This window comes from Mandrillus leucophaeus, unplaced genomic scaffold (genome assembly GCF_000951045.1).
Source record: "Mandrillus leucophaeus isolate KB7577 unplaced genomic scaffold, Mleu.le_1.0 Scaffold491, whole genome shotgun sequence".
NCBI classification, from domain to species: Eukaryota; Metazoa; Chordata; class Mammalia; order Primates; family Cercopithecidae; genus Mandrillus; species Mandrillus leucophaeus.
Genome location: NW_012105265.1, coordinates 584,326 through 611,476, shown reverse-complemented (window position 1 = coordinate 611,476; position 27,151 = coordinate 584,326). Strand labels below are relative to the sequence as shown.

The window sequence follows — 27,151 nt, the reverse complement described above, 5'->3', positions numbered from 1 at the left end:
CTGGTCTCCACTTTACATTATGGTAGTTTTCACACCTTCAAGGTAAAGAATGTGACCACTCTTCCATAATCACCTGGAGGATCTCTTTTTGTAATTATGTACTCCTTTACCCTCTGTGCGGGAGAGGGGTTTGGGGTGCTGGTAGGATGGAAATATGGAGTCAGAAAAAGCCACATGGGAGAGAATAAAACTTGTTTTATGAGTAAAACTCTGTTTCTTTACAGGTTCACAGCAAAAGTTCTTGATTAGGAAGTAATTACTTACAAGCTATGGCCACTTCTTAAACGGACATTATTAAAATGTTTACCTGGCACTGCTTTGAGTCAGTGGAAGTAATAATTCATGTTTCTGTTTATTATAGGGAAACTTAGCAAGATTTATATTTAAGCTAAACTTCTCTAAGCAGTTATTCAGGAGATACATGCTGACAAATAATTTCTAAAGTTGCTTTTAGAACAGATTCATAAAAATTTAGGGGTGAGTGAAGTTAGGTGACTTGTCCAAGATCATACAGATTGGAATATACTAAAATACAGGTTTCTTAACTATTTGTCCATTGTTTTACCTATCACATCATGGGAAATAGAGTATTTTAAAAGCCATCCAAAAGACCTGTGGGGCATTTTACTGATGACCTATGCAATGGCCTCTACCTCATACAGAAGAGGAGAAGTTGGGGGAGAGGTAATGGATGAAGCACAGATATAGCCAGGAACAATACTGGAAGGCAGCAGGCAGTGGAGCACTGCTTCAAAATTCTGAGTGAGATGGTTTTCAATCTAAAATTCTAATCCTGGCTGAACTATAAATTTGAACATAGAAGCTACATATATTTTTTAAACTTTTAAGTTCAGGGGTACATGTGCAGGTTTGTTATAGAGGTAAACTTGTGTCACAGAGGTTTGCTGTACTGATTATTTAATCCCCCAGGTATTAAGCCTTGTATAGATTAGTTATTTTTCCTGATCCTCTCCCTCCTCCCACCCTCCCGTCTAGTAGGCCCCAGTGTGTGTTGTTCCCCTCTATGTTTCCATGTGTTTTCATCATTTAGCTCCCACTTATAAGTGAAAACATGCAATACTTGGTTTTCTGTTCCTGCATTAGTTTGCTAAGGAAAATGACCTCCAGCTTCATCCATATTCCTGCAAAGGATATGATCTTACTCTTTTTTATGGCTGGATGGTATTCCATGGTGTATTTGTACCACATTTTCTTTAACCAGTCTACCGTTGATGGGCATTTAGGTTGATTCCATGTCTTACTACTGTGAATAGTGCTGCGATGAACATACGTGTGCATGTGTCTTTATGACACAACAATTTATATTTCTCTGGGTATATAAATTGTAATAGGATTGCTATTACAGTAATAGGATTGCTGGGTTGAATGGTAATTCTGTTTTTAGGTCTTTGAGGAATCAACACATTGTCTTCCACAATGGTTGAACTAATTTACACTCTTACCCAGTGTATAAGCATTCCTTTTTCTCCACAACCTCACCAGCACCTGTTATTTTTTGACTTTTTAATAATAGCTAATCTGACTGGTGTGAGAAGGTATCTCATTGTGGTTTTAATTTGCATTTCTCTAATAATCAGTGATATTTTGCTTTTACAATTCTGGACACAGGAATGGGCAAAGATTTCATGACTAAGAGGCCAAAAGCAATTGCAACAAAAGCAAAAACTGACACATGGGACCTAATTAAACTATAGAGCTTTTGCATAGCAAAAGAAACTATGAACAGGGTAAACAGGCAACGTACAGAATGGGAGAAAATGTTTGCAAACTATGCATCTGACAAAGATCTAATATCCAGCATCTACAAGGAACTTACATACATTTATAAGAAAATATGAACAGGGTAAACAGGCAACGTATAGAATGGGAGAAAATGTTTGCAAACTATGCATCTGACAAAGATCTAATATTCAGCACCTACAAGGAACTTACATACATTTATAATAAAAAACCAAACCCATTAAAAAGTAGGCAAAAGATATGTACAGATACTTTTCAAAAGACAACATACACATGGCCAACAAGCATGTGAAACATTTTCATTCATGAAAAATCTCAAAACTTTTACCTCCTTTAGTTGATCTTAGTAGTAGCCTAATTCAACATTTATCCCACCCCTAAGAAAACCTTGATTTTATAAGGAATTAACTCCCTAATCATTTAACTCAGGGGACTGGGTCTTCAAAGCCAGCTCCAGAAGTGGATCCTGATTCACCTAGGCCCATCAAAGTCGCCCCTGCCATCCTCTGCTAAGGAGTGGTTTAGGAAGGAGCCTGTTACTCAATTCTGAAAATGCGATGAGGCAATTGTGAGATACTGGAAGACATCTGAGAAAAAGTTCCCTTGTTCTAAGAAAGAGTTAACAGGAAATGCTCGTCTCTTTTCTTCCTTTGGACATTCTGGACATGATGCCAGGAAGGGCTGCAGTCATTATCACTAGTGATTAAACCGGCGAGGTGATTAACCTGGTGATTAACCACTGGTGATTAAACCGGCCAGGCAGGAAGACAGAGCCTGGGAATTGCAAAAAGGAGGCGCTGAAGCTCACTCTTCCTCTGGAGTTCATGGAACATGGGATTATACATAACTGCATCCTTTTGTCTGAGCCAGTGTGAGACCGAGTGTTTCGTTCCTTGAAATCACATGCTTAGAAGAGGGGTAAGGGAACTCCTAGGATGCCGGCAAGGCAGGCTCGGGATGACAGCTATGTAGCAGGCCCAGATAGCAGCCAGTTCAGATGAGCAGGAGGACAAAGGGCTCCAGGAGGAAGAGCCCCAGTGGGACAAATGGGAACCAGTAGGTTCAGTTGTGTGGAAAAACATCTACAGAGGCATTTTACGAAGCTATTGGAGGGTACAGGAAGATTCAGCTATAGACTCAAAAACAAAACAAAACAAAATGAAAAAATAAGGACAGTCAATTCTTATTTTTGAGAAAATAGAAAACATTGTAAAAGAAATGTACTTGTCTCATACTTGGCTCATCAGTAAGCAATACTTAGCATGGCAATAATAATGAAAATAACAAATATGAATGACATGCAATAAATGCGAAATGACTACACTGGAAGGACAGAGGAAGGGAAAACTGAAGATTCTCAATTAACACAATGACAATAGTCAACTTGATGAATCAAGGGACAGGAAAATATGCATATTACTTAGAAATACAACAGAAATGGGGAAAAGTGTTGAAAGTAGTTGCCTTGGGACTAGGATGGGGAAGGACAAGGACTGGAGGGAAGGAAGCTTGTCAGCTGGAGCCTTTTAGCACCACTGAATTTTAAAAATTATGTTCACTGATAAAAATTAAAATCAGCCAGGCAAGGTAGCGCATCCCTGTAAGCCTAGCTTTGGGAGGTCAAGGCAGGAGGATCACTTGAGTTCAAGAGTTTGAGACTAGCCTGGGCAACATAGTGAGAGCCTGTCTCTACATAACATACAAAGATCAGCCAGGCATGGTGGTGTGCGCCTGTAGTCCCAGCTACTGGGGAGGCTGACATGGGAGGATCACCTGGGCCTGGGAGGTTGTGGCTGCAGTGAGCTGTGATCGTGCCACCGCACTCCAGCCTGGATGACAGTGATGCCCCATCTCAACAAAACACAAAAATTAAAATCAATAAAATAAAATGCCCAGAACATTTAAGGGAAAGGTACAATGTTCTGGGTTAGTTTTCAGTTCACATCAAATGCTTATTAGTGGCACTGACTCCTCCTCTTCCCTATTGGTGAACTCTATTCTCCTTGTCCCAAGGGTTTTAGCTTAAGTCTCCTCTAGTCACCCTGGATGCAGATTAATAGATACAAAACTACCTCCATGACAGAATTTATGATGTGTTTTTCAAGACTGCATGGTGGTGAAAAGCAGGAACTGCCTAACATTACATTTATCTTAGGGCCAGTGCTTTGTTTCATTTGGGCCAGTTGCCTGATTTCTTTTTCAGGTCCATCCCTATTACTTTTCCAAAATAAAATTTGGACTCTGGGATATCTTGCATGATGGATTTTCCATTGTAGCATACCAATTGCGCAAACCACCACAGTTCTACAGGCTGGTAGCTTAAAACAATTACTACTGAACAGAAAAAAAAAATGCTAAAGTCTACTATGTTACTTACGGCACTTAAATTTATTGCTATTGGCTAACGGTGTTCTTTTTCATAAAATGTCTCATTTCTGTGACACCAGTAACTGGAAAGACTAGGAAAAATATTGTAGATTTCCTTCATAGCAGCTCTAGCAGAGGGGCACAGAAGAGTACCCAGAAGCAGAAGTGAATTCTAGGCTCATTTTAGCCCCCATCTAAGTGGTTGACATGGTCAAACCACTTTACCTGTCTGAGATTCAGTTTCCTTATAATATTAAAAGAAAAACCTATGTCCAGTACAGTATATGGCCCTTAGTAAGTTAAATGATATTTTGGGGAAAATATTGGGCATTTTTAAAAGATGACTAATTACATTCTGCAGTTGACTGTCATCTATACTGAGATGAATCATGTAAGAGTACAAGGCACTAAGAGGAAAACCTAAGTGCCCCCTCCACCCACACCCTATTCCTGTAAAAAAAGAGAAAAGGGCTGCCACGACAAATGAGACAAGGAAGACCAGAGAAGGACTCAGAGATAGCATGGATAAATGTAAATTCTACTTGACCTAAAGCTTAGCAAAAATGAATCCTGACAAATGTTATTTACAGCTCACATTCACAGCTTTCATTATTAATAAGCAGTAAGTTCATGTTCCAACAAACTTTGAGGTATCAAACATGAAAACCAATATTTGTACCAACTGTAGGAATATTTTATACCTGGATCCAGTTTGCTCTCATCCTCGCTGACCAAGAATCCCATGTGGTAATTCCCCACCTGGTGTGAGTAATTTTTTTCTAGCTCACAAACTGGCGGATAATGGGTGACAAACAGGGTTAAGGATTTCACCTAAAGCAATAAGACAGAATAAATGTTATTTCATTTTTAAATTTTATTGTAATTAAAATTTGTCTTCAACTTTCTTTGGAAAAATTTTAAATCTTCCTAAAAGTCACAAGAAAAGTACAATGACCAACTATTATATACTCTTTATCTAGATAACCAATTGTTAATATTTTGTCATATTTCCCTTCTCCCTCCTCCTCCACAGACACAGACATTTTTTCCTGAACCATCTGAGAATTAGTTGCAGACATCATGACACTTCATCCCTAAAGATTTAAGATTCTCCTTTTGTTTTTTTGAGATGGAGTCTTGCTCTGTCACCCAGGTTGGAGTGCAGTTGCGCAATCTTGGCTCACTGCAAGCTCTATCTCCCAGGTTCATGCCATTCTCCTGCCTCAGCCTCCCGAGTAGCTGGGACTACAGGCACCCACCCGCCACCATGCCCAGCTAATTTTTTTTTTTTTTTAGTAGAGACGAGGTTTCACCGTGTTAGCCAGGATAGTCTCGATCTCCTGACCTCGTGATCCATCTGCCTCGGCCTCCCAAAATGCTGGGATTACAGGCGTGAGCCACTGCACCGGGCCAAAGATTCTATCTTCTAAGAACAAAACATCCTCCTATATAACTAGAATACAATTATTACACTCAAGAAATATATTACTATTATATAACATATACAGTCCCTAAATCTCCCTAATTCTCCCAACAATGTTTCTTTTTGTCTCTTTCCTTTTTTGTCTTTTATGACATGGACATTTTTGAAGTATCAAGTATCCTTTCCTACAGGAATAGAGTGTGGGTGGAGGGGGCACTTACGCTGTTTTGCATAATGTCTTTCAATTTGGACTTTGCTATTTCCTCCAATCATCATTGCCAATGAGGACTAAGCTCTGATTTTTTTTATCTTGCCCAAATTCCTACCTAAGGGGTCTGGGGATTCATGCCCTACAAACCATGGATTCTCATCAGATGGGTTTTATTTGACCCTGTATATTGTGACTTGCTTTTCAATATGACTCCAGTACAACACTATGAGACACGGAAAAAATATTTAACCCCAAAATATACTTCCTTGCCATGCCTTGAAATTGCCCTGTGAAGTCTCTTGTGAGAAAAATCCACATTCTATACAGAATCCCCTTCCCCCTTTGTTTTCCTTCCTTTCCAGATCCATGAGATAATCAACTAAAAGCCAGGCACCCTTTTAGGTCTGATAAGAAACATTTTACAACCTGCTCTCTCTGTGAAGTCTGAGAGCTTCCTCTGCACAAAAAAACTTGGTCCCACGTTCCTTTATCTTAACCTGAACATTCCTTTCCATTAATCCCAGGTCTTCAGATAAACTCAACCAATTATCAACCAGAAAATGTTTAAATTTACCTGTAGCCTGGAAGACCCTCCTTTGAGTTGTCCCACCTTTCTGAACCAAACCAATAAATGCATTTCTTAAATGTATTTGATTGATGTCTCAAGCCTCCCTAAAATATATAAAACCAAGCTGTACCCTGACCACCCTGGGCACATGTTCTCAGGACCTTCTGAGGGCTGTGTCATGGGCCATGGTCACTCACATTTGACTCAGAATAAATCTCTTCAAATATTTTACAGAGTTTGACTCTTTTCGTTGATACCAGGAATATTCCACGGATATGTAGGTGATGGATCCTTCCCAGTGCATCACATCAGGAGGGATGTGATATCAATTTCACATAACTGGGGATGCCAAATTTGATTATCTGGTTGAAAAGGGTACCCATCAGATTTCTTCACTATACCTTTTCCCTTTGTAATTAATAAATAACCTGTTATTTTATTAATGATATTTTGAGATATATGAATATCCTTTTCTCCAACAATCTTTCATCCAAAGGTTTTATAATCTATTGATCATCGCTGCCTGAATCAGTTATTATTCTAGTGGTTATTGAAGGCTGATTAAGAAATTCTTCCTACATTTATTCATTGGTATTCTGTAAAGCAGAGGTTTCACTTTTCCCCACTCACCTCCACCATTTTAAAGTTTATTTTTGTTAGTGTCAGTATGAATTCTTTATTAACAATTTTTTTTTTTTTAGAGACAGGGTCTCACTCTATCATCCAGTCTAGACTGCAATGGCACAATCATAGCTTACTGTAACCTCAAACTCCTGGGCTCAAGGGATCCTCCCACCTCAACTTCCCAAGTAGCTAGGACTACAGGTGTGTGCCTATTGGGAGAACCCGCTCCTAATGATTACATGGGTTCTTTTCTATTTCCTAAGTGTCTCAGCTGGTTTGAGAAATAAAGGGAAAGAGCACAAGAGAGAGAAATTTAAAGCTGGGTGTCTGGGGGAGACATCACATGTCGGCAGGATCCGTGATGTTCCCCGAGCTGTAAAACCAGCAAGTTTTTATTAGCGATTTTCAAAAGGGGAGGGAGTGCACGAATAGGGTGTGGGTCACAGAGATCACATACTTCACAAGGTAATAAAATATCACAAAGCAAGTGGAGGCAGGGCGAGATCACAGGACCACAGGGTGGGGCAAAATTAAAATTGCTAATGAAGTTTCGGGCATGCATTGTCATTGGTAATATCTCATCAGGAAACAGGGTTTGAGAGCAGACAACCTGTCTGACCAAAATTTACTAGGCGGGAATTTTCCTCATCCTAATAAGCCTGGGAGCGCTACAGGAGACGGGGCTTATTTCATCCCTTCAGCTTCGACCATAAAAGACTGCACGCTTCTAAGGGGGCCATTCACAGGCCTGCCCTCAGGACGCATTCTCTTTCTCAGGGATGTTCCTTGTTGAGACGAAGAATTCAGTGATATTTCCCCTATTTGCTTTTGAAAGAGGAGAAATATGGCTCTGTTCCGTCCAGCTCACCACTGGCAGCCAGAAGTCTTATCTCTGATGTTCCCTGAACATTGCTGTTATCCTGTTCTTTTTTCAAGATGCTCAGATTTCATATTGTTCAAACACAGGTTCTACAAACAATTTGTGCAGCTGACACAATCATCACAGGGTCCTGAGGCGACATTCATCTTCCTCAGCTTATGAAGAATATGATGAGATTAAGAGATTAAAGTAAAGACAGGCATAGGAAATCACAAGTGTATTGACTGGGGAAGTGATAAGTGTCCACGAAATCTTCACGATTTATGTTCAGAGACTGTAGAAAAGATAGGCATAAGAAATTATAAAAGTATTAATTTGGGGAACTAATAAATGTCCATGAAATCTTCACAATATATGTTCTTCTGCTGCGGCTTCAGCCGGTCCCTCCGTTCGGGGTCCCTGACTTCCTGCAACATGCGCCACTATGCCTGACTAATTTTTTATTTTTAATTTTTGTAGAGAGAGGTCTCACTATGTTGCCCAGGTTGGTCTTGAACCTGGGCTCAAGCGGTCCTCCTGCTTCAGCCTCCCAAAGTGCTGGGATTACAGGCGTCTGCCACTGCACCCAGTCTCATGGATTCTTTAATAAGCATTATTTTAAGGCATATTTTATATATTCTGGAAACCTCTATCTGGAGGAAAGTTAACACCAATCTTAGCCTAAATATTGGCATAAGGAGATAATTAAATCAAAGAATTCCAGTTTTGATTCACCTACCATTCACCTTATTAAAAGTCTGAACGTGTGCCTTCTTTCTGATAACAATAACAAAGAAACATATTAAGGCAGGATTTCTTTTAAAAGCTGTGCTTAAAATCTGCCCTGAGGGATCTTAGGACCACCTATCTCCATGGTGCTCCTTCTCCAAGCTGATAGGCACTTTTAGCCTAAGGGTCTGGGATCTGACACTGCACTCCTCAAGGCTGTTCTCAGCCTGCAGCAGCAACACGTGACCTCCCTTATTGCTCCTCTCTGATCTCTCTTCCCTATCCAAAGATCAGAAGGAACCATGAAAACAAAGATTTCCATCCATAAAAAGGTCAGGGAAGTTTCTGGTTTCCAGTCTAGCATATAAGAAGGTTGGAGGTTGCCTCTCCATCACAAGGAAAAAGTAGAACAAACTGAAAAATCAACTCTTCTTAGATCTGTAAGAGAAACGAAGTCACAGGCAAACCACTGTCCCCCAAATTACAGACAGACAAGCAGATACAAAGAATCACAACTTTCCTGGGCTGAAATGCAGGCAGAAACCTCTGAAGGAACCAGTATCAGGGTAGGAAAACTGGAACTGGAACTGATCAATTACTGGAGGCTCAGTGTCAACAAGTCTGAGAGTCAAAAAGTCCAGGGGAACCGAGTCACGGGGGAAGGGGGCACACTTCTGTGAGTTTTACTCCCAGGAGTTACACTTGATTCTCACAAGAAATGCTGGAGTAAATTCCCCTTATGCTTCAGGCAAGGGGAAGAAAGAAAGAACTATTTTGAAATGCACCAGGGCACTCTGTTCTTAACAAGGCCTGCCTCAAAAGAAACTAAAGCAGAGCCTTAAGTAGCCTTAAGTAGTTTAAAAACCTGCTGGGGTTTTATCAGAGCCTAACCTACTTGGGGGAAGGGAAAGACTCAACTCTAGTCTCCTCTAGCCTTCCACATGAGAGAAAGGAAATATCGAACTCCAGCCCACTCTAGCCTTCCTATCCCACCTGAGGGGTGGGAGGGAGGTAAGACTGAGACTTAATCATAGGACTCCTCCCCTAGCCCCTTACCACCACATTACTAAAAGCTAATTTACAGCAGTTCCTTTTACCCAATACATCATGGCCACTGTCAAGAAAAAGTCACAAGGCATACTAAAACTAAAAACCCACAAATGTGAAGAGACAGAGCAAGCATCAGAACCAGACATAGCTATGGCAGGGATGTTGGAATTATCAGACTGGGAATTGGAAACAAATGATTAGTATGCTGGGGGCTCTATGGATAACACAGACAGCATGCAAGAACAGATGGGCAATGTAAGCACAGAGATGCACATTCTAAGAAAAAACCAAAAGGAAACACCAGAGATCAAAAACACTGGGATGGAAATGAAAAATGTGTTTGATGAGCTTACTGGTAGACTGGACACAGCTGAGGGAAGAATCTCTGAGCTTGAGGACATCTTAATAGAAACCTCCAAAATGGCAAAGAGAAAAAGATCGGGAAAAAAAACCACAGAATATCCAAAAAGTTTGGGACAACTACAAAAGATGTAACATACAGCTAATGAGAATACCAGAGAGAAAATAAAGAGAGAAAGAAACAGAAGAAATATTTAAAACAAGAATGACTGAGAATTTCCCCAAATTAATGTCAGACACAAAACCACAGATCTAGGAAGCTCAGGGACCACCAAACAGGATAACTGTCCCCAAAACCACACCTAGACAAATCATATTCAAACTACAGAAAACCAAAGATAAAGAAAAAAAAATACTGAAGTAAGCCAGAGGGAAGAAACACCTTATCTGCACAAGCTCAAAGATAAAAATTACATCTGACTTCTCAGAAACCACACAAGCAAGCAAAGAGAGGAGTAAAATATCTAACGTATTGAGAGGGAAAAAAACAAAACAAAACAAAACAAAAACCTCTCCAACCTAGAATTCTGTACCTTGCAAAATAATCCTTCAAAAGTGAAGGAGAAATAAAGACATTCTCAGACAAACAAAAATTGAGGATTTGTAGTCAGTAGATCTATCCTGAAATGTTTCAGAAAAGTTCTTTAGAAGGAAGGAAAATAACGGGTCAGAAACTTGTATCTACGTAAAGAAAATTGCACTATTGAAGAAGGAATCAGTGAAGGCAAAAAAAAATTATTTTTCTTACTTTTAATGGATCTAGTGTAACGTTTTGTTCAAAATAATAATAGCAACAGTGTATGAGATTATGTGTGTTTATATATATATGCTTATGTACACTTATGTATAAGTGAAATAAATGACAGTGATGGTACAAAGGATAGAATAATCAGGATTATTTTGTTATTAAAAAATACGTGCATTATTCATAAAGCAGTATAGTGTTATTTGAAAGTAGACTTGGATTAGTTGCAAATGTATATTGCAAACTCTAGGACAACCTCTAGAAAAAGTAAAACAAGAAATATAACTGATATGCTAAGAAAGGAGAGAAAATAGCTGGGCACAGTGCCATGTACCTGTACTCCCAGCTACTTGGGAGGCTGAGGTGGGAAGGTCACTTGAGTCTAGGAGTTTGAGGCCAGCCTAGGCAACACAGTAAGATTCCACCTCAAAAAACCCCAAGAAACCAAAAAACAGAAAAAAAAAAGAGAGAGAAAATGAAATAATATAAAATACTCAGTTAAAAACCACAAAAGGCAGAAAAACAGTGGAAGACACATGTAGGAACAATGAACAAGAACAACAAATAGAAAAAAGTAAAAAATGGTAAATATTAATCTCACTCTATCAATAATCACTTTGAATGCTGACGGTCTAAATGCACCAGTTAAAAGACAGATTATCAGAGTGGATCAAAAAATAAGACATGATGTCTACAAGAAACTGACCTTAAATACAAAGATAACCATATATTAAAAATGTATGGAAGGGCTAGGTGTGGCAGCTCACACTTGCAATCCCAGCACTTTGGGAGGCCAAGGCAGATGGATAACTTGAGGCCAGAAGTTCAAGACCAGCCTGGCCAACATGGTGAAACCCCATCTCTAATTGAAAAATAATACAAAAATTAGCCAGGTGTGATGGCACACACTTGTAATCCCAGCTACTCGGGAGGCTGAGGCACAAGAATCACTTGAATCTGGGAGGCAGAGGTTGCAGTGAGCTAAAATTGTGCCACTGCACTCCAGCCTGGGTGACAGAGTAAGACTCTGTCTAAAATATATATATATGTGTATGGAGGAAGATATATCATGTTAACATTAAAGAAAGCTGAAGCAGCTATATTAATTTCTAAAGAAAGCTGGAGTAGCTATATTAATTTGAGACACGGCAGACTTCAGATCATGTAAATTTGTCAGGGATAAAGAAGGATATTACATAATGATAAAGGGATAAATTCTGCAAGAAGACATAATATCCTTAACATGTATGCATCTAACAAGAGAATGTCAAACTACATGAGGCAAAAGCTGATAGAACTACAAAGAGAAACAGATGAACATACTACTATAGTTAGAGACATCAAAATTCCTCCATCTGAAACAGACAGATTCAGCAAGCAGAAAATCAGTAAGGACATAGCTGAACTCAACAACACCATCAATCAACTAGACATCACTTATATCTATAGATATTTCGTCCAACAGCTGAATACACATTTATCTCAAGCTAACATGGAACATTCACCAAGAAAGACCACACTTTGGGCCATAAAACACATGTTGACAAATTTAATATAATAAAAATCATACAATATTTGATCTCAGACCACAATGGAATTAAACTAGAAATCATAACAAAAAGGTAACTGGAAAACCCCCAAATACATGGAGACTAAACAACACATTCTTAAAAAACATATGGGTCAAAAAGGAAATGAAGATAAATTTAAATTACTTGAAACTAAATACAAACAGGAAGCACACCTTATCAAAATTTGTGGAATGCAGCAAAAGCAGTGCATAGAAGAAAATTTATGGACCAGGAGTGGTGCTCACACCTGTAATCCCAGCACTCTGGGAGGCCAAGGCGAGAGGATCACTCGAGTCCAGGAACACGCAACCAGCCTGGGCAACATAGTGAGACCCCCATCTCTACAAAAAATAAAAAAAGAATTAGCTGGGTGTTGTGTCATGTGCCTGCAGTCCAGCTAAGTGGGAGGCTGAGGCAGGAAGATCACTTGAGCCCAGGGAGTCGAAGCTGCAGTGGGCTGTGTTCATGCCACTGCAGTCCAGCCTGGGTAACAGAGCAAGACCCTGTCTCAAAAAAGAAGAAAAAATGGAAAGAAAAGAAAGAATGAAAAAAGAAAATTTATAGCACTGAACACATTTTTAAAAAGAAAGATTTAAAATAAACAATCTAAGCTTCCATCTTAGGACACCAGAAAGAGAAGAGCAAAAATAAGCAAAAGAAAAGAGATAATAAAAATTAGAGCAGAAATCAATGAAATTAAAACAAGAAAGCAATGGGGAAAATAATCAATAGAACCAAAAGCTGGTTTTTTGAAAAGACAACTGATAAGCTTCTAGCCAAGCTAACTAAGAACAAAAGAGAAAAGATACAAATGGCTAATATCAGAAACGAGAAGGACAACACTACGGATACCATGGACAAATAAAAGGGTAATAAGGGAATACTATTACCAACTCTATGTCCACAAATTTGGCAACCTTGGTGAAAATTTCTTGAAAAACAATTCCTTAAAATTGGCTGACACAATCAGCCAAAACTCACACAAGAAAAAACAGAAAATCTGAATAGGTCTATATCTATTGAAGAACTTGAGTCAATGGCCTTCCAAAACAAAAATCAAAGGCCCCAGTGGCGTCACTGGTGAACTCCACCAAACATTTAAGGAAGATATTTTACCAATTCTCTACAGTCTTTTTCAGAGGACAGGAGTGGAGTAAATACTTTCTAACTCATTCTATGAGGCCAGCATTACCTTAATACCAAAACCAGACAAAGACATTATAAGAAAACTACAAACCAGTATCTCATAAACATAGATGCAAAAATCCTCAATAAAATATCAGCAAAATGAATCCAATGTATAAAAAGAAAAACAGACCATAACCAGGTAGGACTCATCCCAAGTGTGAAAGACTCATTCAACATTTGAACACCAGTTAACGTCATCCATCACATCAACAGGCTAAAGAAGAAAAATCACATGATCATATCAATAGATGCACAGAAAGTATTTGACAAAATCTAACACCCATTCATGATTAAAAAAACTCTCAGTAAACTAGGAATAGAGGAGAACTTCTTCAATTTGATAAGGAATAGCCACAAACAACCTCTAGCTAACATCATACTTAATGGTGAGAAACTTAAAAAGCTTTCCCACTAAGATCAGAAACAAGGCAAGGATATCCTTTCTTACTACTTTTTCAACACTGTACTGAAAGTCCTAGTTAGTGCAGTAAGACAAGAAAAAAAAAAATAGATGGGGAAGAAAGAAGCGAAACTGTCTGTCTGTAGCTGACATGACTGCCTATGTAGGAAATTCAAAAGAATTGACAAACATACACACAGACTGGCATTAGTAAGTGATTATAGCAAGGTTGCAGGATACAAGGTTAATATACAAAAGTCAATTGCTTTCCTATGTAGTTTCTAAAATGATTAAAGTTTCTGAGTTACATCTTTTTGCAAATAAATTTTTTAAAGCAAAACAAAAAATTCCTTTAAAAAAACAAAATGTCTTAATTACCTATGTAATCTAAATAAATGTTTAAACAAAACCTGAGTCTCTCTTGGGTCTTCACTGCCAAAATAACAAAGAAAAGAAGGGAGGCTGGGCACGGTAACTCATGCCTATAATTCCAGAAGTTTGGGAAGCCAAGGCAGGTGGATCACTGGAGCCCAAGAGTTCAAGACTAGCTTGGGCAACATGGTGAAACTCCGTCTCTAAAAGAATACAAAAATTAGCTGGGTATGGTTGGTGTGTGTCTGTAGTCCCAGCTACTCGGGAGGCCGAAGTGGAAGGATCACCTGGGCCCAGATAGTTTGAGGCTGCAGTAAGCCATGATCATGCCGCTGCACTGCAGCCTGAGTGACAAAGTGAACTCGTTTCAAAAAAAAAAAAAAAAAAAGGAGGAGGAGGAGGAGAAAGAAGAGAAGGAGGAAGAACAACAATGGTTGTGCCAAAAAGGGCCATAGCTAGGTGCAACCTATTTGCTGCACAAACTGTGTTGGATGCAAACCTAAGGACAAGACCATTAAGACGTTTGTCATTTGAAATATGGTAGAAGGTGCAGCTGTCAGGGACATTTCCAAATTGAGCGTTGTTGATGTCTCTGTGCTTCCCAAGGAGTGTGTGAAACTGTATTACTGCACAAGGTCTGCCACTCACAGCAAGGTAGTCAGGAATCATTCTCAAGAAGCCTAGGGGACCAAACAACTCCACTCCAATTTAGATCGGAGCATGCTGCCCCATGATCTCCATCAAAGCCCATGCATGGAGCTGAGTCTCTAAAGACTGAAAAAAAACTATCTTCTGGAAAAAAATCAAATGGAAATTAAGCTTTAAGAACAAAACTAAACCCCAAAATACCAAGGGCAACAAAAGGTTAAAGAAAAAGAAATTTTATTTTTGTGTTGCTTTTTTTTTTTCTTCTGAGACGGAGTCTTGCTCTGTCACCCAGGTTGGAGTGCAGTGGCACGATCTCGGCTCACTGCAAGCAACGCCTCCCGGGTTCACGTCATTCTCCTGCCTCAGCCTCCCAAGTAGCTGGGACTACAGGCACCTGCCACCACGGCCGGCTATTTTTTTTGTGTTTTTAGTAGAGACGGGGGGGTTTCACTGTGTTAGCCAGGATGGTCTCGATCTTCTGATCTTGTGATCCGCCCGCCTCGGCCTCCCAAAGTGCTGGGATTACAGGCGTGAGCCACCATGCCCGGCCTTGTGTTGCTTTTTGAAAAGAAATATTAAAAGTATGATTTTATTGGCTTAAATAGCCAATCTCTTCCTTAAATAGAAGAGAGAAAGAAATGAAAACAAGGGAAGACACAATGACAAAGGAGCAAGAAAATGGGGGGAAAAAACAGAAAAGAAAGACCAGAGAAGGGAAAGGCCTAAGGGCAGGTTCCATGAGGGAGAGATGTGAAAAGCAGAGACCAAAATGAACAAGATAGAGAAAGTAAACTAAGGGGGACAGTTAGACGGAAATGATAGGGATGGAAAGTTTGACACAAACAAAATTTCACACTGAAGCTTAGAAATGCACCCTGAAAAAAGGAGACATGCTGTGAAGGAATGATGTTACCAAATCATACAGAAACACAATGAGATGAGATCAAAGATCTCACAATGAGATCTTTCAGGATGTTGGTAAAATAAAAGGATTTCACGAAGTAGAAATGGCAGTATTTCCTTGTTTGTCCCTCGAGGAATTTGGCTGTAGATGGATGATACCTGTTCTTGATTTAGGGTTCACCAAGGATAATAAGATACAATTCTGAGTGAAAATACTGCCAGGGAGGCCTTTTTCATACAACCAGATTTATGTTGAGTCAGCAAGAAAAAGGAACATGTATCAAAAAACTACAAATATTATTTAGGGTCAATCTGTCTGAATTCAGTGTGTAGCATTCTAGTGATCATTTGCAAGGCTGCGGTCAGTTATAAAAAAGAGAATTCTGAGTATTTGCAGACTGAGATCAGGAAAATAATGTGTATAATATGTATCATCCATGTACACAAGGGTATGCAGGGATTGCATAATGGTATTATGACTACAGCAGTAATAATATATATTTCAAAATAACTAAGAGAATAAATTTCAAATGTCTCACCACAAAAAATGATATCTAAATGAGGTGAAGAATATGTTACTTAATCACTCCACATTGTTTATATATTTGAAAACATCACACTGTACCCCATATAGTACAATTATAACTTTCATTTAAAAATAATAATTTAAAAATTAATTTCTTTTTAAATACAGTTTACCGGATACTTACATCTCTGATGAAATACTCAAGTGTAGCATAGGCAATGGCAATTCCATCATGGGTGCTCGTCCCTCTTCCCAATTCATCCAAGATAACCAAGGACTGTGATGTTGCTTTTCTGATTATTTCTGCTGTGTCAGTCAGTTCTTCCATAAATGTACTCCGTCCTTTATATATATTGTCTGCGGCACCCATCCTACAAGCAAGAGGAAAACACCTTGATTTTCCTCTTAACTTTCTTATTAGGAAGCCAAACATTATTTTATGAACAATAAATATAAAAGATCACTAAGAATCTATATATTTTGAGCCAATAATAGCTCAAATTACATTAAACAAAAGAAAACATGTTGGATGTAAACAGTGTCTAACATCACATTGTACTTTGTAGGAATATTCTGGACAGAATTTGAGGTATTGCACAGAACTCCTAAAAAGTAGGGAAATGTTTGATCCTGCTTTTTTCTCACCAATAATTCCAAATCAAAGTTTTGGTATTCACAGGATAAAACAATGCTTCTCTGTGTTTCTGTGTTTAAAAATCCATGATACTGTACAAAGATCTTGTACAATTAAAGGATTTTTTCAGTGTTTCCTTAAGAAGATTCCATACTGATATTACAAATTAAAGTACTACATAAAAAGTAACTTATTTATATACAACTTTTTACTGGAACTAGAATTATAGATGTTTGATACCTTGCACAGCAGCTAATACAGCTTCCTGAAGTGGATTTATGAAACGGTTCCTACAGATGTCAAGAAATAGGCCCAAAAGATTTAAATTTCTTTTCTGTAAGACTTTTTAGAGCCTTTAGTATGGGACTACATATTGTGCATTTCTTTCTTTTTTTTTTTTTTTTTTGAGACAGGGTTTCACTCTCATTACCCAGGCTGGAGTGCAGTGGCATGCTCTCGGCTCACTACAACCTCTGCCTCCTGGGCTCAAGTGATCCTACAGCCTCAGCCTCCCAAGTAACTGGGACTACAGGCATGCGCCACCAAGCCTGGCTAATTTTTTTTTGTATTTTTAGTAGAGGTGGGGTTTCACCATTTTGGCTAGGCTGATCTTGTACTCCCAACCTCAAGTGATCTGCCTGCCTTGGCCTCCCTAAGTGCTAGGATTACAGGCATGAGCCACCGTGCCCAGCCAATGCATTTCTTAGAGAAGGATCTAGTACACAGCTTTTCTTTAACTGATTTAGCTATGGTCCCTGAAATGTCTTCCAGAGCACCTTGCAGCAACAATGTCTTCCAGAACACATTTGGGAAAACACCTATATAACGCAAAAGCAACTGAAAAAAACAAAAGGAATCATTAGGTAATACTCAGTGTCATGCAGTTAATTGCAAAACTTAGAATTCAGGTTTTTCACCCAGTAGCCAGCTCTGTGAATGCTGGTAACCACTTTCTCAGCAAAATCCCTTCATTGATTTAGTTTTGCTACAATAGTTCACAAAATAGGACACATACTTCACATCTGACCTACAGCACCATAATGTACTTTTCATTTCTTGAGAAATCCATGGTCAAACTGTACCTTAACCAGCTGTGTGGCTGAAGCCCTATAAGGACAAGGAAGATGGAATGTGATGTCCAGACATGGGCAGAGCCTTAGAACTGTTCCAGTAACCAGCAGCATTGAGAAATTGTATAATTTCTGAAATGCTGCCACCTTAGGAACATTCTGGCTACTTTTTCAAAGTTCAAATACTGGTATTTACCTCAATTTTCAATGTTTACTTTACCAATATTTCCTTTTCCCCTAACACAAAACAAGATGATGAAATTTTCATATCTCTGAAACCACTTAGAATGCTTCAGAATCACAACGGTTCACCCTGTCTACCACTGTTGCCTTTATTCTGGCAGGTTGTGAGCTGACAAAAAGAAATCTTTGGCTGATAACAGAACATTCTGATGAGGGAAATATTTTGGGGGGTCATTAATTTTTAGAAATCAGGAGTTTTAGAAATACACTAGCACTGGATACAGTTTTTTGTTTGTTTGTTTGAGACAGGATCTTGGTCTGTCACCCAGGCTGGAGTGCAGTGGTATGACAACAGCTCACTGAAGACTTGACCTCCCAGGCTCAAGCGAGTGCCCACCTCAGACTCCTGAATATCTGGGACCACCGGCGCATGCCACAACACTCAGCTAATTTTTAAATTTTTTGTAGAGTCAAGGTCTCACTATATTGTCTGGGCTGGTCTTAAACTCCTGGATTAAAATGATCCTCCCACCTCAGCCTCCCAAAGTGCTGAGATTACAGGCATAAGCCATCATGCCTGGGTGTTGTATACAGTTTTAATACAGTAGATTAAGTATTACACTTAAGTGCTTTCTAAAACAGTAAAGTAACAGAGTGGTCTTGTTAGAAACATCAAGAATTGTAAGATGTGCCTGGGCAGGCACATAAGATTAATAGGCAGATACACACACATATTATATAAAACGTTTAGTATATGACAAAGGTGAGATTTCAAATTAATGGGGAAAGGATGAACTACCAGTCAAGGAAAAAGATGCTAGCTAATTAGTTATTTCTGAAAAAACAAAGATGTGTCCCTATATAAGCCATATTCCAAAATAAATGTACATGGATTGAAAAGTTTAATGCAAAACTAGAAATCATAAACATACCAAGCTACATAGATGAAATTTAATCTCTGGACAGGTGAGTGGGTGGTTTTACATATACAGCATCAAAACACGTATTTAGTAAAAGACACATAAAAAAGTTAAAGGCAAACCACAAACTGAGAAAAAACTTACAGTAATTATAACAAACACTTAACATTCCCAAAATAAAGTCTGACAAAGCAGAACAAAATGGTGAACAGAAAAACAGGCAAAGGACATAAAGAGTCAATTCACAAAAGAAACAAACTTATGAAAATGCCCAAATATGTAAATTCAACAGGAAAATATTCATATTCAATATATATATAGTAATATGTATATGCTAAGTTAGCAGAGATTTAAAAGAACGTTATTATCTGCCATTATCAAGAGTGTTGGGGGGAAAGGGTATTTTTATGTGAGACTGAGACTTGTTACAATCTTCAAAAGACAATTTAGCAATGTCTATTAGAAGTCTTTCATGACCTATAAATTTCACTCTAGGAATTAACATTATGAAAACTATCAGAGATACATGAAGAAATACATGTACAAATCTGTTCTTGATGTTATTTAATGAAAAGTTGGAAAAAATCAAATATCCAATAATAAGAGAAAGAGTAAACAGTACTATGATGAAAAACTATGCAACCAATAAAACTAGTATGTTAGAATTTTTGGCATTGGAAAATGGTTATATTAATAACATAGTGAATGTTACAAATCAGGTCACCAGAAATTTTTTAACTTCAGTGGAGGGGTCTACTAGGAAAAGAGACCTATTGAGCTACTGGAAATTCATCCTTGCTATTATAATAACTCAAGTAATGTTCCAGGCAGATATATGAGTAGCATCCACATTAAATAAAAATTTGAGGACACATGAGGAAAAATGACAGTATGAAAGAGAAGACTGAGAAAACCAAAAGAACAAGTAACACAGAGGAAGTGGATAAAAATACAATTCACTGGTGATATGATTTGGTTCTGTGTCCCCAGCCAAATCTTGTCTTGTAGCTCCCATAATTCCTACATGTTGTGGGAGGGATGTGGTGGGAGATGACTGAATTATGGGGGTGGGTCTTTCCTGTGCTGTTCTCATGATAGTGAATGGGTCTCATGAAATCTGATGGTTTTAAAAACGTGAGTTTCCCTGCACAATCTCTCTCTTTGCCTGCTACCATCCACATAAGATGTGACTTGCTCCTCCTTGCCTTCTGCCATGATTGTGAGGCCTCCCTAGCCATGTGGAGCTGTAAGTCCAGTAAACCTCTTTCTTTTGTAAATTGCCCAGTCTTGGGTATGTCATTATCAGCAGTGTGAAAATGGACTAATACAGTAAATTGGTACCAGGAGTGGGGTGTTGCTGGAAAGATACTTGAAAAAGTGGAAGCAACTTTGGAACTGGGAAATAGGCAGAGGTTGGAAGAGTTTGGAGGGCTCAGAAGAAAGGAAAATGTGAGAAAGTCTGGAACTTCCTAGAGACATGTTGAATGACTTTGACAAAAATGCTGATAGTGATATGAACAGTAAGGTCCAGGCTGAGGTGGTCTCAGGTGGAAATGAGGAACTTGTTGGGAACTTGAGAAAAGGTGACTCTTGCTTTGCTTTAGCAAAGGAACTGGCAGCATTGCGCCCCACCCTAGAGATTTGTGGAACTTTGAACTTGAGAGAGATGATTTAGGCAGAGGATGATCTGGCAGAAGAAATTTCTAAGCAGAAAAGAATTCAAGAGGTGACTTGGGTGCTGTTAAAGGCATTCAGTTTTATAAGGGAAACAGAGCATAAATGTTTGGAAAATTTTAGCCTGACATTGTGATAGAAAAGAAAATCCCATTTTCTGAGGAGAAATTCAAGCCAGCTGCAGAAATTTATGCAGAAATTTGCATAAAAAAACAAGGAGCTGAATGTTAATCCCCAAGACAATGGGGAAAATGTCTCCAGGAATGTCAGAGGTCTTCATGGCAGCCCCTCCCATCACACCCTGGGAGGCCAAGGAGGAAAAAGTGGTTTCATGGGCAGGGCCTGTGGCCCCTCGCTATGTGCAGTCTAGGGACTTGGTGCTCTGCATCCCCAGCAGCTCTAGTCATGGCTAAAAGGGGACAAGGTACAGCTCAGGTTGTGGCTTCAGAGGGTGCAAGCCCCAAGCCTTGGCAGCTTCCATGTGGTATTGAGCCTGCAGGTACACAGAAGTCAAGAAAAAGGTTTGGGAACCTCTGCTTAGATTTCAGAGATACATGGAAATGCCTGGACGTCCAGGCAGAAGTTTGCTACAGGGTAGGGCTCTCATGGAGAACCTCTGCAAGGGCAGTACAGAAGGGAAATGTGGGGTCAAAGCCCCCACACAGAGTCCATACTGGGGCACCACCTAGTGGAGCTGTGAGAAGAGGGCCATAGTCCTCCAGACCCCAGAATGGTATATCTACCTAGAGCTTGCACCGTATGCCTGGAAATGCTGCAGACACTCAATGCCAGCCTGTGAAAGCAGCCGGGAGGTAGGCTGTACCATGCAAAGCACAGGGGAGGAGTTGCCCAAGATCATGGGAAGCAACCTCTTGCATCAGTGTAACCTGGATGTGAGATACAGAGTCAAAAGATACCATTCTGGAGCTTTAAGATTTGACTGCTCCGCTGGACTTTGGACTTGCATAGGGCCTGTAGCCCTTTTGCTTTGGCCAATTTCTTCCATTTCGAATGGCTGTATTTACCCAATGCCTGTACCCCTACTGTATTTAGGAAGTAACTAACTTTTTTTTTTTTTTTTGAGATGGAGTCTTGCTTTGTCGCCCAGGCTGCAGTGCAGTGGCATGATCTCGGCTCATTGCAAGTTCCGCCTCCCAGGTTCACGCCATTCTCCTGCCTCAGCCTCCCGAGTAGCTGGGACTACAGGTGCCCACCACCACGCCCGGATAATTTTTTGCATTTTTAGTAGAGACGGGGTTTCACCATGTTAGCCAGGATGGTCTCAATCTCCTGACCTCATGATCTGCCCACCTCGGCCTCCCAAAGTGCTGGGGTTACAGGCATGAAAACCACGCCCAGCCCTAACTTGCTTTTGATTTTCCAGGCTCATAGGCAGAAGGGACTTGCCTTGTCTTGGATGAGACTTTGGACTGTGGAATTTTGAGTTAATGCTGAAATGAGTTAAGACCGTGGGGGACTGTGTGAAGGCATGATTGGCTCTGAATGTGAAGATATGAGATTTAGGAGGGGCCAGGGGTGGAATAATATGGTTTGGCTCTGTGTCCCCACACAAATCTCATCTTGTAGATCCCATAATTCCCATGTGCTGTGGGAGGGACCCAGTGGGAAATGACTGAATTATGGGGGCAGGTCTTTCCTGTGCTATTCTCATGACAGTGAATGGGTCTCATGAGATCTGATAATTTTAAAAATGAGAGTTTCCCTGTACAACATCTTTACCTGCTGCCATCCACATAAGATGTGACTTGCTCTCCCTTGCCTTCTGCCATGATTGTGAGGCCTTCCCAGCCATGTGGAACTGTAAGTCCAATAAACTTCTTTCTTTTGTAAATTGCCCAGTCTCGGGTATGTCTTTATCAGCAGTGTGAAAATGGACTAATACAACTGGAAAGAATTAAAACAAGCAAAATTTCGATTTGGTATCCTCAGGGAGATTACGAATATTACAGACTTAAGAACAGTCTATGAAGAAATAAACAACTGGAGAACAAGAAATCTTGAAAATTAAAAATATGATCACTGAAAAAATTTACTGTATGGGTAAAATTAAAATTACATGCTGTACAGGACCAAGCTTTTATTTTATTATTGTTTATTTGAGAAAGGTCCTAACTCTGTTGCCCAGGCTGCAGTACAGTGGCATGAACACAGCTCACTGCAGCCTCAACCTTCCTGTGCTCAGATGATCCTCCCACCTCAGCCTCCTGGGAAGCTGGGACTACAGGCATACCTGGCTAATTTTTTATCTTTTGTATCTTTAGTAGAGATGGAATTCCACCATGTTGCCCACGCTGGTCTCAACACCTGTGCTCAAGTGATCCACAGGCCTCAGCCTCTTAAAACACTTGGATTACAGACGTGAGCCACTGTGCCTTGCCCTAGACCAAGTTTTTAAACTGGGAAGATAAATTCAAAGAAATCTGAGAACAGTAAAGAGAAAGAGAAAGACCAAGAAATGTAAAGTACACACAAACAGATTTAAAACATGGAGGCCATGTCCTGATAGTTGAAAGCTGCTCAAATAGAAAGTGCAAAAGATACAAACAACAAAGATAATGAAACGAAATAACTTAAGAAAATGCCCCGATGTTGAAATAAGACATGCATCTTCATATGGGAAGGTTTCGCAAAATGCTGAGTAAGATTGGTAAGAAAAGATTTAGAGCTAAACATTCTGCTGAAAATTGTACAGTAAGGATTTTTAAAAATTCTAAATACCTCAGAGAAAGAAAAAACTCATCATTAAGCAAGGAATGAGAATCAGACTCTTACTGACTTTTTATATACATTGAATGAAATACTGGAAGATAATGGGAGCAATTTCTTTAAATTTAAAATCTGGATATTTATATTCATCTAAACTTTCAAAGCAAATATGAAGATAAAGCTTGAGACTTTCTAAAACTAAAAAAATTGAGACTTTGTAAACTAAAAAAATTTGCCACTATGAGCCCTAGATGAAAAAAGTACTGAGAGACAGACTCAAAAAAAAAAAAAATTTTGGCCGGGTGTGGTGGCTCACACCTATAATTTCAGCACTTTGGGAGGTTGAAGTAGGCAGATCACTTGAGGTCAGGAGTTCGAGACGAGACCAGCCTGGCCAACATGGCAAAACCCCTTACCTACTAAAAATACAAAAATTACGCAAGGATAGTTGTGCATGACTGTAATCCCAGCTACTCAGGAGGCTGAGGCAGGAGAATCACTTGAGCCCACGAGGTAGAGGTTGCAATGAGCTGAGATTGCACCATTGCACTCCAACTTGGGCAACAGAGCGAGAACCTGTCTCAGAAAAAAAAAACCCCAAAAATTGAGGGTCACTTCCAAGATGCCTAAATAGGAACAGCTCCAGTCTGCAGCTCCCACCGAGATGGACACAGAAGATGGGTGATTTCTGCATTTCCAACTGAGGTACCTGGTTCATCTCACTGGGACTGGTTGGACAGTGGGTACAGCCCATGGAGGGTGAGATGAAGCAGGGTGGGGTGTTGCCTCACCTGGAACGTGCAAGGGGACAGGGGATTTCCTTTTCCTTGTCAAGAGAAGCCATGACAGACTGTACCCGGAGAAACGATACACTACTAACCAAATACCACGTTTTTCCTATGGTCTTAGCCACTGGCAGACCAGGAGATATCCTCCTGTGCCTGGCTTGGCAGGTCTCACGTCCACAGAGCCTTGCTCACTGCTAGCGCAACAGTCTGAGATCAACCTGTGATGCTGCAGCTTGATGGGGGGAGGGGCATCCTCCATTGCTGATGCTTGAGTAGCTAACAATGTAAACAAAGTGGCCTGTAAGCATGAATTGGGCAGAACCCACCGCAGTTCAGCAAGGCCTACTGCCTCTCTAGATTCCACCTCTGGGGGCAGGGCACAGCAGAACAAAAAGCAGCAGACAGCATCTGCAGACTTAAACATCCCTTTCTGACAGCTCTGAAGAGAGCAGCGGTTCTCTCAGCACAGTGTTCGAGCTCGGAGAACAGACAGACTGCCTCCTCAAGTGCGTCCCAAACCCCCATATAGCCTCACTGGGAGACAACTCGCAGAAGGGGCCAACAGACACCTCAAACAGGTGGGTGCCCCTCTGGGACGAAAATTCCAGAAAAAGGATCAGACAGCAATTATTTGCTGTTCTGCAGCCTCTGCTGGTGATACCCAGGCAAGCAGGGTCTGGAGTGAACCTCCAGCAAAGCCCAACAGACCTGTAGTTGAGGGGCCTGTTAGAAGGAAAACTAACAAACAGAAAGGAATAGCATCAGTATCAACAAAAAGGACATCCACACCAAAACCCCATCTGTAGGTCACCAACATCAAAGATCAAAGGTAGATAAAACCACAAAGATAGGCAGAAACCACAGCAGAAAAGTGGAAAATTCCAAAAACCAAAGCGCCTCTTCCCCTCCAAAGGATTGCAGCTTCTTGCCAGCAAGGGAACAAAACTGGGCAGAGAATGAGTTTGACGAGTTGACAGAAGTAGGCTTCAGAAGGTCAGTAATAAGAAACTTCTCCGAGCCAAAGGAGCATGTTCCAACCCATTGCAAGGAAGCTTAAAATCGTGAGAAAAGGTTAGAGGAATGACTAACTAGAATAAACAGTGTAGAGAATACCTTAAATGACCTGATGGAGCTGAAAACCACGGTACGAGAACTTCATGATGCCTGCACAAGCTTCAGTAGCCGATTTGATCAAGTGGAAAAAGGATATCAGTGATTGAAGATCAAATTAATGAAATAAAGCAAGAAGACAAGATTAGAGAAAAAAGAGTGAAAAGAAATGAACAATGCCTTCAAGAAATATGGGACTATGTGAAAAGACCAAATATAAATTTGACTGGTGTACCAGAAAGCAATGGGGAGAATGGAACTAAGTTAGAAAACACTCCTCGGGATATTATCCAGGAGAACTTCCCTAGCCTAGCAAAGCAGGCCAACATTCAAATTCAGGAAATACAAAAAACGCCACAAAGATGCTCCTCGAGAAGAGCAACTCCAAGACACGTAATTGTCAGGTTCACCAAGGTTGAAATGAAGGAAAAAATATTAAGGGCAGTCAGAGAGAAAGGCTGGGTTACCCACAAAGAGAATCCCATCAGACTAAAAGTGGATCTCTCGGCAGAAACCCTACATGCCAAAAGAGAGTGGGGGCCAATATTCAACATTATTAAAGAAAAGTATTTTCAACCAAGAATCTCATATCCAGCCAAACTAAGTTTCATATGTGAGGGAGAAATAAAATCCTTTACAGACAAGCAAATGCTGAAAGATTCTGTCACCACCAGGTCTGCCTTACAAGAGCTCCTGAAGGAAGCACTAAACGTGGAAAGGAAAAACCGGTACCAGCCACTGCAAAAACATGCCACATTGTAAAGACAATTGATGCTATGAAGAAACTGCATCAATTAATGGGCAAAATAACCAGCTAACAGCAAAATGAAAGGATCAAATTCACACATAACAATATTAACCTTAAATGTAAATGGGTTAAATGCCCCAATTAAAACACACAGACGGGTAAACTGGATAAAGAGTCAAGACCCACTGGTGTGCTGTACTCAGGAGACCCATCTCATGTGCAGACACACACACAGGCTCAAAATAAAGGGATGGAGGAAGATCTACCCAGCAAATGGAAAACAAAAAAAAACAGGGGTTGCAATCTTAAGTCTCTGATAAAACAGACTTTAAACCAACAAAGATCAGAAGAGACAAAGAAGGCCACTACATAATGGTAAAGGGATCAATTCAAAAAGAAGAGCTAACTATCCTAAATATATATACACCCAATACAGGAGCACCCAGATTCATAAAGCAAGTCCTTTGAGACCTACAAAGAGACTTAGACTCCCACACAATAATAATGGGAGACTTTAACACCCCACTGTCAATATTAGATGGATCAATGAGACAGAAGGTTAACAAGGATATCCAGGACTTGAACTCAGCTCTGGACCAAGCAGACCTAATAGGCATCTACAGAACTCTACACCCCACATCGACAGAATATACATTCTTCTCAGCACCACATGGAACTTATTCTAAAATTGACCACATAATTGGAAGTAAAACACTCCTCAGCAAATGTAAAAGAACAGAAATCACAACAAACTGTCTCTCAGACCACAGCGCAAACGAATTAGAACTCAGGATTAAGAAACTCACTCAAAACTGCACAACTACATGGAAACTGATCAACCTGATACTGAATGACTACTGGATAAATAATGAAATGAAGGCAGAAATAAAAGTGTTCTTTGAAACAAATGAGAACAAAGACACAACATACCAGAATCTCTGGGACACATTTAAAGCAGTGTGTAGAGGGAAATTTATAGCACTAAATGCCCA

The 27,151-nt window shown here is 39.9% G+C and overlaps 1 protein-coding gene across 1 annotated transcript in view; it reads right to left on the bottom strand.

Annotated features, from left to right (window-relative positions):
* MSH3 (mutS homolog 3) overlaps nt 1–27,151 on the bottom strand; it is a 234,120-nt gene that overhangs the window by 6,185 nt on the left and 200,784 nt on the right. The window contains exons 21-22 of the mRNA XM_011995562.1: nt 16,490–16,676; nt 4,830–4,959 (exon numbers count right to left, since the gene is read on the bottom strand). Of these exons, the coding sequence (XP_011850952.1) occupies nt 4,830–4,959; nt 16,490–16,676 (317 nt within the window). The remainder of the gene's footprint in view (nt 1–4,829; nt 4,960–16,489; nt 16,677–27,151) is intronic.